This window comes from Accipiter gentilis, chromosome W (genome assembly GCF_929443795.1).
Source record: "Accipiter gentilis chromosome W, bAccGen1.1, whole genome shotgun sequence".
NCBI classification, from domain to species: Eukaryota; Metazoa; Chordata; class Aves; order Accipitriformes; family Accipitridae; genus Astur; species Astur gentilis.
The window spans coordinates 10,671,284-10,689,193 of NC_064918.1; the positions used below are offsets into that span (position 1 = coordinate 10,671,284).

Below are 17,910 nucleotides of genomic sequence, written 5' to 3' on the forward strand. Positions count from 1 at the left end.
TTCTCCAAGTCTTCAGTAACTGGAGGCGTTTTTCTATCTTGACTTTCTGAATTAACTTCGAAGCCAGTGTCTTTATAGTATAAGAACTCACATTTGCATTCCCTAAGAAAACATGAGGGACAGAAAATGTTTAAAGTAAAATTTTGTTATAAGTTATATGAAAGCACTTCAAAAATTACCAGTTACTCATTCTTGAAGACAATTCCGTATTTCACACTTGAAATAAAACCGAATAAGACTTTATAGCAGCGACCCTCTCCACATACATTGCTCTGTCCTCTTTGAGAAATTACAGGAAATCACAGAATTGTTGAGGTTGGAAGGCTCCTCTGGAGATCATCTAGTCCACCTGCTCTGCTCAGAGCAGGGTCACCTAGAGCAGGTTGCCCAGGACTGTGTCCAGTTGGGTTTTGAACAACCCCAAGAATGAACACTGTACAACCTCTCTGGGCGACCTCTTGCAGTGTTTGACCATCCTCACTGTAAAAAAAGTGTTTTCTTTTGCTCAGATGGTATTTCCTGTATTTCAGTTTGTGCCCATTGCCTCTTGTCCTGTCACAGGATACCACTGAGAAGAGTCTGGCTCTGTCTTTACATTCTCCCATCAGATATTTATACATTTTTGGTAAGATCCTCCTGAGCCTTTCTTTTCCAGGCTAAACAATCCCAGCTGTCTCAGTCTCTTATATGGGAGATGCTCCAGTCCTTTAATCATCTTTGTGGCCCCTCACTGGATCTGCTCCAGTATGTCCATGGGGAGCCCAGTAATGTACATGGCACTCCAGGTGTGGGCTCACCAGTGCTGAGCAGAGGGGAAGAATCATCTCCCTCGATCTGCTGGCGACACTCCTCCTATGCAGTCTAGGATGTTATTTGATGACTTAGCTACAAGTGTACATAATACTTCAAATTGTTGACAAAACACTTAAAATTCATAACATACATGGTCTATAAAGGTTATGAATTGGAAAATAGTGTTGCAGTATTGATACATGATTTAGGACAGGATGTGTATGCCCATTTTAACTTCAGTATTTGCTTCCCAAGAGCTTAACTGATTTATTCCTTATTCTCAGTCTCTTTCCATCTCTGTGGTAGTTTCTTATCACCTTTTGTGTGGTCAGAAACTCGATTCATCCCTCTACCTACAGCTCTTTTATATGCACATCCCCAATCTTGGGGCTTTGCATCAAAACTCATTTTATTCAATTAGATTTTCTTCAGTAAGCTTCCAATCCCATATCCACAAATTCTGGAAGAACTTTAATTAAAAGAAATCAGATTCTTTGCAATTAGAAAAAAACAAAACAACCCCATGAAATAAAACTAGCGTGTGTTGAAAAGTAAAATCCCCCTACACGCACATATGCAATCTACCAAATGCATTCTGCCTTCTCATTTGCTGCAGCTGTCCATCTCCTTACATCTGTACATTACAACTTTTTGTTCCCAAACTAGACTGTAAACTGCTAGAGGTTGGAATATAATTTTGTCATATGGTGTGTCTGTGAAGTGCCAGTAGTACTCTTTAAAGCAATTTATGGCTTGGTCTGTGTGGAATTTACAAGTAATCTTTACTAAAAGTAGCACTTCTAGTTTTAATAAAAGTCAGAAACATTACACATGTTTATCAGAAATACAACTGTAATAAATAAAAAAGTATGAAAAGAGCTCTAGCAAACAGGATGCTTTAAAGTTGTGGAGTTCCCAGGCCTACTGTATTTGCACAATCCTAATAGCTTCAACTGAAATCTATGGGGAATCTATGAAATGGGTGGGGAAAAAAATTGAAATTAATCTTCCAGTTTTGGCCTTATTAACACAAAGCTGGATAAACTGCCTTTCTCCAAATCATGCAGTTTAAAATGAAAACTTTTCTTTTTACTTGAGTGTTTTTTTAAAAACCTAATTGTTTTGTGTATTTCTGCCATGTGGAATTGGATCAGGTAGTTTAGATTGGATCATTGGATCTTGAGATTGCACTAGTAATTTAAATCATTCTAAAAAATGAATACTGACAGAGGAAGCACTTGTGAATATGGCATTATAGGCAGATTATGGATTAGAATGATTTCCTGATGTGTTGTTCTTTGTGTCACCCTTTACAGAGGATGTGGGGCAATGCAAATCTCTGGAGTACCAGCACCTGCCTGCACACAAGTTCTTAGAAGAAGGGGAATCTTATTTAACGCTGGCTGTGGAAGTAGCACTGATAGGGCTGGGACAGCAACGAATAATGCCAGATGGCTTGTATGCACAAGAGAAGGTTTGTCGAAATGAGGAGCAGCTCATTTCTAAGCTACAGGAAATTGAATTGGATGATACTCTGGTGAAGATTTTTCGAAAACAAGCAGTCTTCCTATTAGAAGGTAGCTCAATGTAGATGCTAACTGCTTCTTTAAACTGTCTTCACTTACACAAGCCCACTGAATTAGTATTCCAGTGGAAACTGCCTTACATACTTAAGATGTTTTTGATGTAGAACTCCAGCAAAATTTTATTTCCAGTCTCTAATGAAAAGTAAATATACTTCAGATATCACATGACTGTAGAGATAAGGTATCTACTGACCTATAAGCCTTTCATCTTAATTTTTATTGCATTTTGTACTTTAGATTTGTTGCTTGTCATAATCTCAGTATCCTAATTATACAACCCAGGCTCACAATTAAATAATATAGACATCAGTTACCATCAACAGTTCTCAGGTAGCAAATTTCTAAATGTCACTTGTGTCCTGAAAAAGGGCTGGCAGCTTTGTAACTGTATGAAGATTTTTACCTCTGTTCCTAAGTGAAGAGCTCAGAAAATTCACTTAGAATTGCTGGGACAGAAATATAACATTTTCTTTGTAGCAATTGGGAAAATTACTTGCCTCTGAAGTTTGTATCATACATGAAAATTGAAATATATGGTCAAATATTGAGGCTTAAGACCTGGTCTTGTGACTAAATTTTGATTAAGACAAATAACTTGTGTTTGGGAATTAGCCAGTGTATTGCAATAAAATCTGTACAAAAAAGTGCATGCTTTTGCCTTAGCTTTTAAAAAGGCTTAACATATAGTACTTAAGCCTCATGTTCAGAGAATAGTCTTGTGGGTTCTAAGGTTGTCTTTCTAGTTTTTGGTTCTTTAAATGGAAGAAAAAACTTTAAAGGAACCAATTAGCTAAAGGTATGGTCCAAGTTTTGAGTGTTTTCTCAAGGGATGGTGGGGAGTGTGATACTGCTCTAGGAAAGTTGTGAAGACTGTTACACAGCAGTCAGGTTTTGCTTGCTTTCTGCAAGACATTTGTCTTTTAAAACTACTTCTTTAATGGAAGACACACAGTATGTTGTTTAGGGTTCTCAGCTTTGAGTCACTATTATTGCCCTGATCCTTAAAGATTTTGGTACCTACTGATGGTGCCATTTGAAACTGCAGAGAAGCTGCACCATAGGGAGAGTTTCCATTATGGTGTGGCTGTAACTGCTGCTTTATGGCCTTTGGACAAGAACAGCTGCTTGCTGGATCCAGCCATAGAGGGATCATATGGATTATAAAATCAATTTGCTGCATCTATTTACTGATAAGGATGCTTTATGAGGAAAAGGCAGGATTTCTCTCAAGTATTGTGATACTTCCAGTTTACTACTTTGATCACTGATATTCTTTTTGTTTTCTTAGAATAGTAAAAAAGTGAACATAGCAGGAAATCTGCTAAAATAACTACCTACAAAATTGCTGTGGTGAGCAGTGTGCAACAATGGTCTTCAGTTTACTCCAGGTTAGGCAGAAGCTGCCAGCTCACGTGGAGGAAAAACTGCAGTGATTTAAGATCCTAATCGTATCAATTGTGGGTTTATAGTTAAAGTCCTGTAGATATAATAAAGAAAGCTTAATCCAGTATTAAGCTGATTTCTATGCTGTTAATGCAGATTAATGCATGCTGTATGTAGCTACCATTTGAATGCATGGGAAAGCAGAATGTAAGACTGTGTTGCAAGAACTGTTTTAATTTTTTGCTTAACTGCTAAGTTAATGGCAGAATATATTTTCATATAAACGCTTTGTCATGTATTCTTCGTGTCCTAACTGAGTTTCTGACTGGACCACCAACTGGCAAACACATTAAATGGCTTCTTTCATTGAAGCAATGCCAGCTAGTTTTGAATGGCTTTCAACTTCATTTTAAACGATTGAGATACACACTGTCACCTACTTAATCTTCATTGATGTTTCCTTTGTGATCAGCCCCAGTCTTCAGAAATGCCCACCTATGAAGCTCAGATTTTTTTTCATGCCTAGTGATTTTTATCTTTGCATTTTGTGCTAAGGCACCAGTCAGAAAAACATTGCTGAAACAGCTGTGCTGGTCCAAGTTGTTACCATCTCTCTCTCATGGAGTTCATCATCCTCTGCAGCAGAAATGGTTGAATAAATGTTGTGAGTACTCCTCATCTGCTTCAGTGTAGGGTCAGCCACTGCTGAACGCTGACATGTGTGACTGCAGTGAAGTGTGCTCACACAGTCATTCATCCATCCAAGTGTGGTGTGTTGGAATCTCTAGTCGAAGAGGAGGAAGTAGTAACTTCTAGGTCTGCTGGTTGCTATTTGTGCAATAATTGTCCAATAATACTTAATGTAAGATTCTTATTCTGTATCTTGCAACATTTAATGCCTGAACCTCTAGCTGCTGAAGTAAAAAACTGCTTGACACAGTTTTCCTATTAATAGGAATAACAGTCTTAAGGTTGCAGGAAAAATGTAAAAATGGAATTCATATACAATATGAACATTCAGAACTCAGCAAGCAAATAGTTTCATTTAATTTTTTTTAAATCATCATTTCTATTGTCAATCTTGACACTGCTGTTATGAAGTTGAAGTACTGCACTGGCTGCACTGAGTGTGAGCAAAATCCATTGCTGCAACAATGGGAATAGTTTCCCCACAACAAATACAACTTTTAAGATCATGTGGCTATAATGGACTAACAAAAGCAGCTTTGGTGCATGATCTGACCTAGTCTTCTCCAGAGAACAAGTCCACACCAAAGGGTTATTTAAATGCCTAATGTCAGGTGAGACATTAATAGGGATCAGGTGCTGCTGTAGTGATTGGTCATGTAACTTCAATTAAAGATACATGTTTTTCCACTGTAACTACTTTTTTTTTTTTTTCTGGTGGATTTGTGATAAAGCAATTATGCACCATCAGAGGGTGCATAGGGATTCACGTGCACAATATAACTATGCAGAGGCAAAGCTAGGATTATCACCTACTTTTGCATACCATAGACTTGCTGAATGAGCCCCATGGAGCCCTGGGACCATTCTGTCATTTGTATGTGCACTGGTAGTGTGTTTAGTACTATAAAATTTGCAGTCTGTCTTGTTGTTTCAAAGAATATATGGTATTTAATATACTTGTAATATATTTCACAAAAATATCAACATAACTTTACCTTTTGTACAGCAAACTGTCTCTGAATACCAATTCTAACTCAAGGTATAGTGAATGTTTTTAAAGGTCCAGAAGTTGGGTTTTAACAGTTTGTAAAGACTGACATTCTCTTTCTGTTTCCCACAGCTGGACCATATAGTGGTTTAGGCGAAGTCATCAATCAAGAGAGTGTTCCAATGCACACATTTGCCAAGTATCTTTTCACCTCTCTCCTACCTCATGATGCTGAATTGGCATACAAAACTGCACTGAGAGCCATGCGGTATGTATTCACAAGTCATCTAGAAGGAGCACAAGTAGCGGTTTGGAAAAGGGGAAAAAGCTTGGTAATCAAGACCTAGTCTTTTTTTCTAAAAGAAGCATTGTTCCCTTTAAGGAGAAATTACTTTGGTTCTGTCATCTGTAAAAGCAATTGATGTCTGTAGTAACTACAGTATAATCATTTATAAATGTACAATTAGTGTTTATCTACAACTCTAAACCAGCATTCTATGTTACAAATCCTTCTAGAATTCCACTCTTGGGGCATGTGGTTTTGTGTTAAATGACAGCTTTAGCACATGTGTTCTCTTACTGATGTGGTTGTGTGTGTGTGTGATGGTAGTGGCAAGGAAATGAGGAAAGAGGCATCTCACCAGCAGTCTCAGGATTATCTGCTGCTTAGCAGATGATAGGACTATTTGTTTCACCAGCCTTCTTTATAAATTAACTCTCAATGATAGATTTGAAACCATATGGTGAGGTCTGAGCCAGTACTTTTTTCTTGTGCTACATAACTAAGCAGTTTTGCATGCTTCTGGGTGAATTTTGGGATTTAAATGGAGTATGTCATATGACAACAAAATGTCTAACTTGCATCCCATTTGTTTTCAGTAATCAGGGAAAAAGATGTTTCTCAGGGAGTGCTCAGTGTGTGTTGGCTTTATCTCAGGGCAGGCCAGATTGTTAATGGTGGCTAAGGGCCTTCTGATGGAAGTTCCAAGGGCCTAAATGATCAGTGATAAATCCGTGTTGTCCACATAGAGTACAGGGAAGAAACTGGTCCCATCTGGATTCTCTGGTCGCTGTCAAGAACTTTTAGTAAATGATGGTTGACAAAGAACAGCCACAACTGAATACTAAGAGCAATCAAGTCCCAAATTTAAAAAAAAAAAAAAAAGTGTTGGGTTTTCCTGGTCATTATTATCAAGAATGACTGCACAGTGATTGAAGGACACACTATCCACATAAGTAGCATTTAGCTTCATCAGACAGGTTGTGTCATAGTGATTTGGAGGTATGTATTCTGGAGCTAGTTTCTCCAGAAAGCTAAATGGGGAGAAAATAATCCTGTGTTCAAAGGACTAAATGGGAGGGCATGCATAAGAACAAAACATAGCTACTATCAGGTCAGACCAAAGGTCTGCGTAGTCTGTTTGGTTTCTTTTTTGCCTCCAAGAGTGTCTAATAGTGGATGTTAGTGAAAGAGTCTAAGAAATATGAAGAGTGACCCTGCATACTTGCTGCTTATGATTAGAATTTTAGGAAATAGATTGAGAAGACAAAACTGCGTTACTGATAAACTGTTGAGAACATTCAAATGTATGATCAGAAAGCTGTTGGGGCCATCTAGGTACACCCCTTTTCTTTCATTGCAAGTTAAGTGCATCAATAACCCTGGTCATACCAGATCAGCAAGATAGTACAAAATGTGTGGTGTGTGGTTGTGTGTGGTGGGTTTTTGGTTTTTTGAGTTTGGGGGGGGGTGTAATAAAAAAAGATCAATTTTATAAAGTAGACTTCTGTCCTTGTATTTCATTCCAGTCACTACCTTAAAGTGTTTCTCAGAGATTGTTCGTGGGGAGTTTTCCTCCTTAAACTAAACTACTGAAACCACATTGAAAGGCTGGAATAGACATCTATCAGCAGCTTTGCACAGTGCACTGAATGCTTCAGTGAACATGACAGCAGCAGGCCATTCCTCTTGAAGAAGGATTTGGGCTTTCCCCAGAAACAAATCATAACTGAAAACTTCTTTTCTGGAAGTTTCCTTTCTCAACTGGAGAAACAAGCAAGGCACTGAAAGATCCAAATGATGAAATCTCTAGTTAATCATGGGGAGCTCCAGCCATCTTTTGGCATGAAGCTGCCATCTCAGCCAAAGAAGTTATTTCTCAAACAGACCAGTATAAGAAAGAGTCATCTGTTTGTTTCCATCTGGTAATATCACAGGAGACATCAGAATAATCAGGGCTATTCTCCATAGCTCTCTTGGCATCACTTTATAAGGCAGATGAGAGTTCAGCTGTTTTGTATTATTTATCTATTCATTATATATTTGGCACTCTTAAGAAATGTGAACTGCTATCTTGAACTGTGGTGATGGCAGATGCAGACACTTTCTATTCAATGTCTGTCTGCATTCCTCAGCACTTCTCAAAAATTCTCATAAAGAAGGTTGGAAATTTGAGCATCCCTTCCTCCCTGGCATGGGTAAAATATTTCAACATAGAAATTGTATTGGTTTTGTGTGGCAAGGTTTTGGTAGCAGGGGGGGGGGGGGGGTGGGTGTTACAGGGGTGGCTTCTGTAAGAAGCTGCTGGAAGCTTCCCCTGTGTTCGAGAGAGAGCCCATACCAGCCGGCTCTAAGATGGACCCGCCGCCAGCCAAGGCCGAGCCAATCAGTGATAGTGGTAACACCTCTGTGATAACATTTTTAAGAAGGAAAAAAAGTTGGGACGCGGAGAAACAGCTGCCGGAGAGAGGAGTGAGAACATGTAAGAGAAACAACTCTGCAGACACCAAGGTCAGTGAAGAAGGAGGGGGAGGAGATGCTCCAGGCGCCAGAGCAGAGATTTCCCTGCAGCCCGTTGTGAAGACCCTGGTGAGGCAGGCTGCCCCCCTGCAGTCCATGGAGGTCCACGGATGAGCAGATATCCACCTGCAGCCCGTGGAGGACTCCACGCCGGAGCAGGTGGGTTCCCGAAGGAGGCTGTGACCCCATGGGAACCCCGCGCTGGAGCAGGTTCCTGGCAGGACCTGTGCATCTGTGGAGAGAGGAGCCCACGGAGCAGGTTTTCTGGCAGGACTTGTGACCCCATGGGGGACCCACGCTGGAGCAGTGTGCTCCTGAAGGACTGCACACCGTGGAAAGGACCCATGCTGGAGCAGTTTGTGAAGAACTGCAGCCCATGGGAATGGCCCACGTTGGAGAAGTTCATGGAGGACTGTCTCCCGTGGGTGGGACCCCACGCTGGAGCAGGGGAAGAGTGTGATAGAATGGCTTTGGTGGGCACCTGGTGTTCAGCCAGGGTCAACCCATCACAGAAATCTGTGCAGTTGCTCATGCTTTTAGAAGTGGAGCATGTTTCTTTCTTCACTTGAGCATTTATCAAAGAAGTTAACTTCCCAAGACTACAGCTAGTTTCTCTCCAGATGTAAGTGTTTAGTGTCAGTCTACACACAAGTCTACACAGGTCATTGATCCATGATGGCAACTCTGGAGTATTTTGCTTCTCTGTATTCAAAATCATCTGTTGCTGTTTATTTTTTTTAAATCCTCTTTTAGTGTGTGGAACACTCAGTGTGAAATCAATGGAAGCTGAGACCGTAAGGCCTTTCATGCATGCACCTCAGGTCTGCAAAGACAGGGTGTGCTATCCTTGATGGTCACTTCTGTCTACAGTTCTCTGCTTGCAGCACTGAAATATATGGAGTAGAGCCTTGGAGAATGTGGATCTGTGGTGACCTAGCTGACTGCTCACTTGGAATCTGAACCTGAATGTTTGGCTTAGTTTGGCTGATCCCTTGTTAAGCCTGAATTTCAACCCAGGCTTTGGGAGTCAGATTTTAATGGTGGTGATATTTAATGAAAAAGTAGCTTTGCTAAAACCTAGCTAAATAATTGATGTTTGAAAGGGAAAAAAGTGAAGAATGCTAAATCTGCTTGTGCTTGTTATGATGTTCCCTAATCTTGCCAAAATTGCATGAAAGCCACCAATTCACAACAGCATTTCTTTTCACAGCAAAGGAACATAGAAGCTGGCAATGAAATTCAAAGTGACAAAAGATTTCCCCAAAACAGCCTCTTCCTTTCATGCTCTTTGTCTATTTACTGTTACTCATAACCTAATAATCCTTTTTGAATTATGTAGTTGAGATTTTTCCTGTTTGTTGAAACCATTTAATAATGCGCTTTTTTCTCTCCCCCCTCTCTCTGTGCTTGGAAAAAAATCAGCTGAAGAATTTATATGTATTTTATTTTTATGTGTATAAAGCTATATAAAGAGGTGTCTCAGTGGTACTAGGGAAGAGATTTGACCTTTGATACAAATCAAAAGGGGAGTCTTTTTTTTTATATTAGCATGCACATTATCAAATGTTGGTAGGCTAGAGTTTAAGGACTTTTTTTTAAATAGTTTATATTTGAACAGTAAAATGTCCTTTTTAGTATGTCTGAATTTATTGCAAGGTCAAAAATCCAAATTACTTGTTGAATATCCCTCTCCCTTACTTTGAGCATTTGCAAGTAAAGAAAGTATATTCCAAATATTGAAGATATTTACATGTTCTCAGTATGATGGAGAACTTCTCCACTTTCCTTCCTGAGGGCTGTGGTTCAAAGACTGAAACAAGGCAGGGGAAAAAAGCTTCAACTCTATGGATGATGCAGAAAGTCTCTGCTGCCTTGACTAACGGATAGCTTAATTGTCCTGTGAATTCCTGCAGATGCCCACTGATGTAGGCAGGTTTGGCAAATGGACTTTTAAGGTTCCCCAAGAAGAGAAGTGGTTTTCCAATATCTTTATACCCAAAACTGCACATTTCATAAACAAGGTTAAGTGTTCTTGCAGCTTTAGTTTTGCTTATGAGTAACCTAATATAACAATGATTTAATGAAAGAGGATTTCTTCCTTATTTCAGATTGCTAGTATTGGAATCTACGGCTCCTTTAGGAGACATGTCCCGCCCGCACCACATTGCATCAGTTGTTCCAAACCGGTATCCCCGCTGGTTCACCCTAAGTCACATCGAATCCCAGCAGTGTGAGCTGGCATCGACCATGCTAACAGCAGCCAAAGGTATATTGCTGTCAGTTACATACTCAACTAAATGTATGCTTTTAATATTGGAATAAACAAATTATAAAACTTGTGTTTAGGAATCCAAATTGCAGTTTGACAGGAGCTTGAAATGGGAACAACAAACTGAACTGACTTAAACCTGTCACTTAATTTTCTAGCAAAGTGGTTAAACTAGCTAGATGGTAGCCAAATGGGCTTGATTTGAGGCTGATGAGACAACTTTTTGTTCTTCTGACACATGATATAGACTGTGAAACCCAGGAGTGGATAAATCACTTCTAAAATTCACAAATCAGGATGGCTTTTGCCCATGTACTACACTAACACCATCAGGCACTAGAGGAGTTTGTGCTGTCATGTATCTTTCATTCATGTGATTTTAATTATGGAAGGTTTATAAAAAAACCAAAATGTGTGTAACTGAAACATCATACTATTGCGTAGCAATGGCAGGCTCAATTATAATGCATCTCTGAATGTTTTGGGAGCTTGTTCTGTTTACACCTTGCAGGTGATGTTCGGAGGCTGGAAACAGTGTTAGAATCAATCCAGAAAAATATCCACTCCTCATCACACATCTTCAAACTTGCCCAGGATGCATTTAAAATAGCAACACTCATGGACAGCTTGCCAGACATCACTCTTCTGAAAGTTTCTCTGGAGTTGGGCCTTCAGGTATTTCCCTTGTTCATTATTACTACAGTAGAAGACAGGAATTTGATCCTGTGTTGGTGGGTACAGCTCTTTAAGTCACTGAGTACCATACCCTCTTTGGGCTCTGTCTGGAATTTTTAGATTCTGTTTTCTGATGTAAAGCGCAGTTGACTGGTAAACATAGAGCAAGGGTCTGTGCAGCCCCTTTGTGTCATTTGAGTGGAAGAGAAAGCTGGGAGCAGCTGGCTGCAGGGCTCTCCTCTGTTCAGGGGTAAGAGAGGACCAATGCAATGGGTTCAGGAGTATATGTAGGGATGGCTAGAGAGCAAAATTATTCTGCTTCCCAGAAATGCACTTTTGCAGATCTTTTGCATGGCCTTGAGGGGTTTCTTATCATTCCTCCCATCCTTCCCTTCCTTTCCCTCAAATGAGATTTGGTAGGTGCTTGTTGAATTACTAGAGAAAGCCAAGGCCAACCATAATGACCTGTTTCTAAGGCAGACTGTGCTAACAGCAGCCCTCTCACTTCCTTCATTAAATACTGCACTCCACAAGCTGTGGGATGATCATCTGCATCAGACTCAGCTTGATGTGTACAAGAACCTCAGATCAGTTTTCAGGCTCTTAGGAGAGACCTTACAAGCTAAAAGGAGACAGCTAAGTTTTTAGATATCTGGAGTAATATTGCCTTACACTGATGAATCTTGGAGTTTACACAGTTAATTTCAACAAAAATAAATCTCTTCATCCCTCTTAAGGGAGTTCTTAAAAACAACAAAAAACCACAACCAAACAAAAAAATGCAAAGATCAGAAAACCATTTATTACTTGGCTTCAGTTAGAAAAGCTCCAAAGACTTCTGTGGAAAGGATATTATCCCAGTTGCTTCTCATGCCAAGAAAGGTACTATTTGCCTATTCTAGGCTTTTAGAAGCTAAAGTCTTTAATCAGAAAGCTGAGATTGTGTGCTTTGTTAGCCTTTCTTATTCCCAAGGTTGCTGTAGAAATCTGCTTATTTTTTCACATCTTGGTATGTTTCTGCCTGAAATGTTTGTTTACTTGAGAGAGAAAGATCCTTATGATTGACTTAAATGTCACGTCAAGCTTTCACCAAGTATCATTCAGTGGTAGCAGCACGCTTTAGGTATCACTGTGTTCATTGATACCCCTATGTGGATTATGGTGTCATCAAATGTCTTCAGTAAGATCTAGTGAAAGAAATATCATGAACCTGTACTTTCTCCTAAATCCAGTGTTTGGAATGAACTGGTGTAGAACATGTCCACTGTCTGCCCCAAGCTTCGTAAGGTGTTTTAAGAATCTTAAAAGTAGTTTGCTTTCCAGAAGGAAGATGCATAGCAGTTTTCTGGTAATAACTCACATCTGTATAGATTTCTACAGTAATGTTTTGCCTGTAAAAGCCTTACAGTGTCAGCACTGTCTTCAGTGGCCTACAGATGCTTTCCCCTCTCCTGCCCCCTGACCTAATGGCAATTAGATTGTCTATATTCGCTATCTAGTAACTGACTGCTTATGACATTTATGTGCCCTATAAAACTCTGTTTCTCCCTCCATGTGGCAAACTGAACAGCAGTGTCCTCACAGGTATACTGTTCCGCCTCTCAGCTACAATGACAAGTTGGACTGGTTAGGCTGAGGAGATGATACCAACAATTTCACAACTCTGTCACTGGGATTTCTGTGACAGAAAAGCCTCTTATATTGTTCTAGATTTGGGAGTAATGTATGGACTTCTGGGTTCTTTCTCCGTATTTCCAATGGCAGCATGTGTTACGTGACTCAGCAGAGAGAAGGTATTTAAACTAGCTGTGGAAAGTGTGGCCAAATGGGCATGAAGCATCTCAGGTGTATTATGTCCTTCAGAACCTTACTAGCACAGATGCTGTAAGATCTGCAGGTACAGGAGGGGCTTCTATTCCTCCATTTGCCTGTTGTATGCTACATCAATGCAAGTAAGTATTACCACACACATGCAGACAGGCACTTCTGGCAGAACTGCTGAGCAAGTTAGTGCAGGTGATCACTTGATGCGTATTTGGCAAGTGGTGTCCTTTCCCTGAAAGCCTGTAAATAAGTAAACCTCTTTCCAATGTGCATGACAAAGGGGTTTCACGTTGGTGCAGGAGCTAATGGTTGGTTGGTCATTTCTTACATTTCTTAGGGGTAGTGAGAACTTCTGTTCCTCTAGAATAAGAAATTCTTATTAAAACAAAAAAATCCATCAGGACAAAGTCAAGGTTATTCTCTGTGGAAGAGAGCTTGGCTTTCAGATAAGCTATGTAATTCCCAGGAGCTTCTTGTAATTTTCAGACTTACTAACCTGTTGAGAAGCTCTCTTCAATTGATAGCACAGATCTTTGATAGAACTCCCTTTTAGGAAGAGTTGGCTCAAGAAGTTATTGAGCAGAAGTGAAACAGTTCTTTGGCTACATGGGCTACAGTATAAATTAACTTCAGCTCCTCCTTGGTCAAGACATCAATATATGCTTTATTTGCAATCTTGGGGTTTTTTTATCATCAGTAAAGGGCTGTCTTAGTGCTCTTAGTTTGTCAGTTTAATCAAATGAAAGGAACCTAATTACAGAATAGTTCAAGTCAAGAAATTTTTCCAGGTCAAGAAACTAGATATATTATTGGTTTTTGCTCTCAAGTTAGGACTGTCTACACTGGAGCTGCTATTATGCCCACTATGCATGCTGAAGGCTCTTGTGACTGATGATCCTTTTACAGACCACCACGGTGAGGGAAGTCATCAGAGAAGTAGTCATTCACGCCTTTTTTTTTTTTTTTTTGACCTCCTTCCCTCCTTCATCAGTAGCAGAATTCAGTCCATAACCCTGTATTTTCTCTTGGTTTCCCTCTACTTGGGGGAAGCTGAAAATTCATCTTGGATATTGGAAGTGTTAGCCTTCAATTTGTGTGTGCATCGATACAGGAATTCACCTAGACTCTTTCTCTTTGATGGAGAGAATAGGACACATACTTGCACTCCAAAGCATTTTGACTTGGGGATGCCTGTTTTTCTTCCAGAAAGACTTCAAGCAAAGGCTGGTTCCATAATTTTTTAGCCATATTTTCATATTTAAAAATGTGTTAGGTTGCTCCTCACAGATCAATTTGCTTTCTCTCAAAATGCTGTTCTCCAATCTAGCACTTAAATTACTGTTTAGTTGAAATGATACCATGATGTCTGATGCCAACAAAGCTGGCCTTATGCTGTACCTTTGGGTGATGTACAACCAGTCACCAAGCTCCCAAGGTGTGAATGTTTGGAGGCCAGCATGGAATCACTGATGGTTGTTTATAACCAGACTTCTTAAAAATCATCTGTGCATTTGTGCTCCTCAGCAGTCTTTCCATCTTCTTAATTATCCTATCTACAGCTTAGGACTAAAGGAGGTAGCAGGAGTAACAAATATGACAGAGGGCTACAAGTCACCTTAGGATTGGGGGGGAATATGGGTTGAAAACACTCTTACAAATGCTGCTGACTCCAAGCTGTTTTGTGAGTGCATTTTATGAGTTAATATGTAAAGATCATCGCTGAAAGCTCTGATTGACCTATTATGCTCTTTGTTTAATTGCTACAAATAGTAATACCATAGTATCATCACTGATATTGTAAGGGGAAAACTACTTGTTTTCTTCATCTAGATGTCTGTGGGGTCTGTCCAGTTAGCTGAAACAAGCTTTCCATGCAACTTCCATGCAGTGTTTGTTTTACTGCGTAAACATATTTGCCCACATTTTGAAAAACAACATAGGCAATAACTGCAGGTGATGTAAAATATGGGCACTGCAATCAGAGCTTAGTCCTTTTTCTATGATTCTGATGGGTTTACGATGGAACTTCTTTGCAGGGGCTCCTTGTTCAGAGAGGGAAATCATCACTATGACTTACTAATAATATCTGGATATATCTGGAAGTGTGTATATATATATATCTTTGCAGCATAAGCAGCCAGTCAAATCACGGTACACTCTAACTCCTGTCTGTATTGTTGAAGTCAATGAAAAAAAAATGCAAATGGGGGAAAAATTACTGTTCTGGTTTCAGCTGGGATAGAGTTAACTGTCTTCCTAGTAGCTGGTACAGTGCTATGTTTTGAGTTCAGTATGTGAAGAATGTTGATAACACTGATGTTTTCAGTTGTTGCTAAGTAGTGTTTAGACTAAAGTCAAGGATTTTTCAGCTTCTCATGCCCAGCCAGGGCACAAAATGTTCGCAGAGGACACAACCAGGGCACCTGACCCAAACTGGCCAATGGTGTATTCCATACGATGTGACGTCCCATCTAGTATAGGAACTGGGAAGTGGGGGCAGGGAATTGCCACTCGGGGACTAGCTGGGTGTTGGTCGGCGGGTGGTGAGCAATTGCCCTGCGCATCATTTGTACATTCCAATCCTTTTATTACTACTGTTGTCATTTTATTAGTGTTATCATTATCATTATTAGTTTCTTCTTTTCTCTTCTATTAAATTGTTCTTATCTCAACCCATGAGTTTTACTTCTTTTTCCCGATTTTCTCCCCCATCCCACTGGATGGGGGGGAGTGAGTGAGTGGCTGCGTGGTGCTTAGTTGCTGGCTGGGGTTAAACCATGACAATTAGATGGGTTAGTTTGCCCAACAAGAGTTGACACGTTTCCACTTTAAAGACTAGCATACATAGAGGGAGGAGACACAATATAATTTAATTTGAATAATTGGTAATTGGTTGGGCTTTTTTGTTGTTTGGGGGGGGGCTTTTTGGGGGGGAGTTTCTTTTTTTTTTTTCTTCTCCCCAAATAAAAGAGTTTCTCCTCTAGCCTTGAAGGACCCACAGTTGGAATTACTCTCTGTATGCTCTTCTAAGATAGCTGAGCAGTATTTGTCAAGTCTTTTGACATATCAGCTAAAAAGAGGTAACAGTAGAGAGGGCAAGAGGCTGCCATTTTGAACCTCAGTGTATTTGAGTAACTTAAATCCCTAATTGTTGGTATATTGTCTTGGTTTTGCAATAGGATTACTTTGTATTTTGTTTGTGTTGTTTTAATAGGTGATGCGGATGACGCTGTCAACACTGAATTGGCGACGGCGGGAAATGGTGAGGTGGTTGGTAACATGTGCAACAGAAATAGGTATGTTCTGAGATGCTTCTCAAGGGCTCCTGCCTTTTTGTCAGCTAATCTTATAGGGCTTGATCTCGTTTGTCAATACCCAGGCTCTGCAAATGTCTCCCTCTTTCTGTTCATCTATAAAATTCCTTTGGTTAGAAGATGTTAATTATGTCAATGATGAGTGGGTTTTTTGAGCATGTGATAGAATAGGCACAGGCCAAGTGAGACAATAGTTGAGTAATGCAGTGTGACTTCTTTTCCCTGCAAGGTAGGGACGTGCATAACCTCATGGGAAATACCCCAGATTTCCCTTTGTCCCCTCCATGTTGGGTTTGGGTTTGAGGCTGGAGCAGAGAAAAGGCTCGTGGTTATGGGCTGTTACACTATGCTACAACTTTGCTTGCTCTGAAAGGTGAGGCTCCAAAAGACTAGTGAGAGCGCTATCTGGTCAGCTGTGGGGAAGAGGAACCAGAAAACAGGTGAATGAAATGCTGAGGATGCCTCCCACTGTGTGGCAGACAAGATCTTGTGAAGGGGTTCTCATTGCTTGTTGTTTGTTTTCTTGTTTTGGTTTTTTTAAGCCCCTGGGTAAATCCAAGCTTAGAGTGTAATGCATCTTTGTTATGTGGCCATGACATTGTGCAGGCCTCTCATCTGCACTGGAAAGCAAACCAAACACTAATGCACCCATCCTTAACCACATAAGGTGAAAATAAGGTGGGAGCAGAACTAGCCTCATACTTAGAGGACAGCAGTGGGAGAATAGTGCACTCAGCAGGACATTATGTTCATTTCTGGGCTTTGCCATAAATTTCTTATGTGTCTTGATGAGGTGTCCCTTAGCTTCTGTTTTCCAGTTTACCATCTGCAAGATGAGGATACAGAATCTGAAAGTGAAGATGAGGGCATTAAAAACTGTGTAGCTGTAAAAAAACCCCACCAAAACCCAACAACAAAACAGCAGCTGTGGTAGTGAGGACAATATAAGTACTATGATAAGGGAGCAATTTTAGTTGCCACTAAAGGTATTTTTTGAAAGTATGCTTCCCTGCTGTATTTACTCCTTTTTCATACATCTGAGTTGGATTGTATCACATAGATACTTCTTCAGTTTCAGAACTTCAAAGGATTGCTGCTGCTTATTCTCTGGATTAGTTTATTCTTTGCTTTATGCTTAACTGGGAAATTAATGTTGTCAGTAGCATGGGAAAATACAGCTTGCCTTTGTATGCCCTCAGCCAAAAAATGGTTTGTGTCTGCAAATTTTCATGCAATGCTCTTGTTTCATTGCTTTTATATCTTTGCTAATGTAATTATTTCTGAGGCTATCTTGCAGATATTAGTGCCTGGGTATTATTTTGTGCAGTTACATATTGGCAAATAAAATGCTGGTTTTAATACTGCTTTAAATTAGTTTACATATAATAATAGAAGTATCCCATAAAGAACATTTCATGTCACGCAAAGTACTCTTGAGACTTAATCAAGTTGATAAAACAAGGAATCTGTTTATTTAAATGAAGATCTGGTATTTTCTGACTATGATGAATTTTTGCATGAGTGAAGGGGTACACAGGAAACATCAGAGTCCTACAGAGAAAAGGACCTCTGAGTGTGGTTTAGGTGGG

General features: G+C 39.9%; 3 protein-coding genes across 6 annotated transcripts in view; 1 reads left to right on the forward strand and 2 right to left on the reverse strand.

Moving 5' to 3' along the window:
* Window positions 1-17,910, reverse strand: part of LOC126035240 (uncharacterized) — a 375,847-nt gene that overhangs the window by 257,820 nt on the left and 100,117 nt on the right. The window lies entirely within an intron of this gene.
* Window positions 1-17,910, forward strand: part of LOC126035241 (zinc finger SWIM domain-containing protein 6-like) — a 185,916-nt gene that overhangs the window by 164,640 nt on the left and 3,366 nt on the right. For all 3 annotated transcript variants that reach the window (XM_049793521.1, XM_049793522.1, XM_049793523.1), the window contains 5 exons: window positions 2,109-2,369; window positions 5,572-5,707; window positions 10,348-10,505; window positions 11,020-11,183; window positions 16,222-16,303. In XM_049793521.1, coding sequence (XP_049649478.1) covers window positions 2,109-2,369; window positions 5,572-5,707; window positions 10,348-10,505; window positions 11,020-11,183; window positions 16,222-16,303 — 801 coding nt within the window. The remainder of the gene's footprint in view (window positions 1-2,108; window positions 2,370-5,571; window positions 5,708-10,347; window positions 10,506-11,019; window positions 11,184-16,221; window positions 16,304-17,910) is intronic.
* Window positions 1-17,910, reverse strand: part of LOC126035330 (uncharacterized) — a 59,134-nt gene that overhangs the window by 30,009 nt on the left and 11,215 nt on the right. The window lies entirely within an intron of this gene.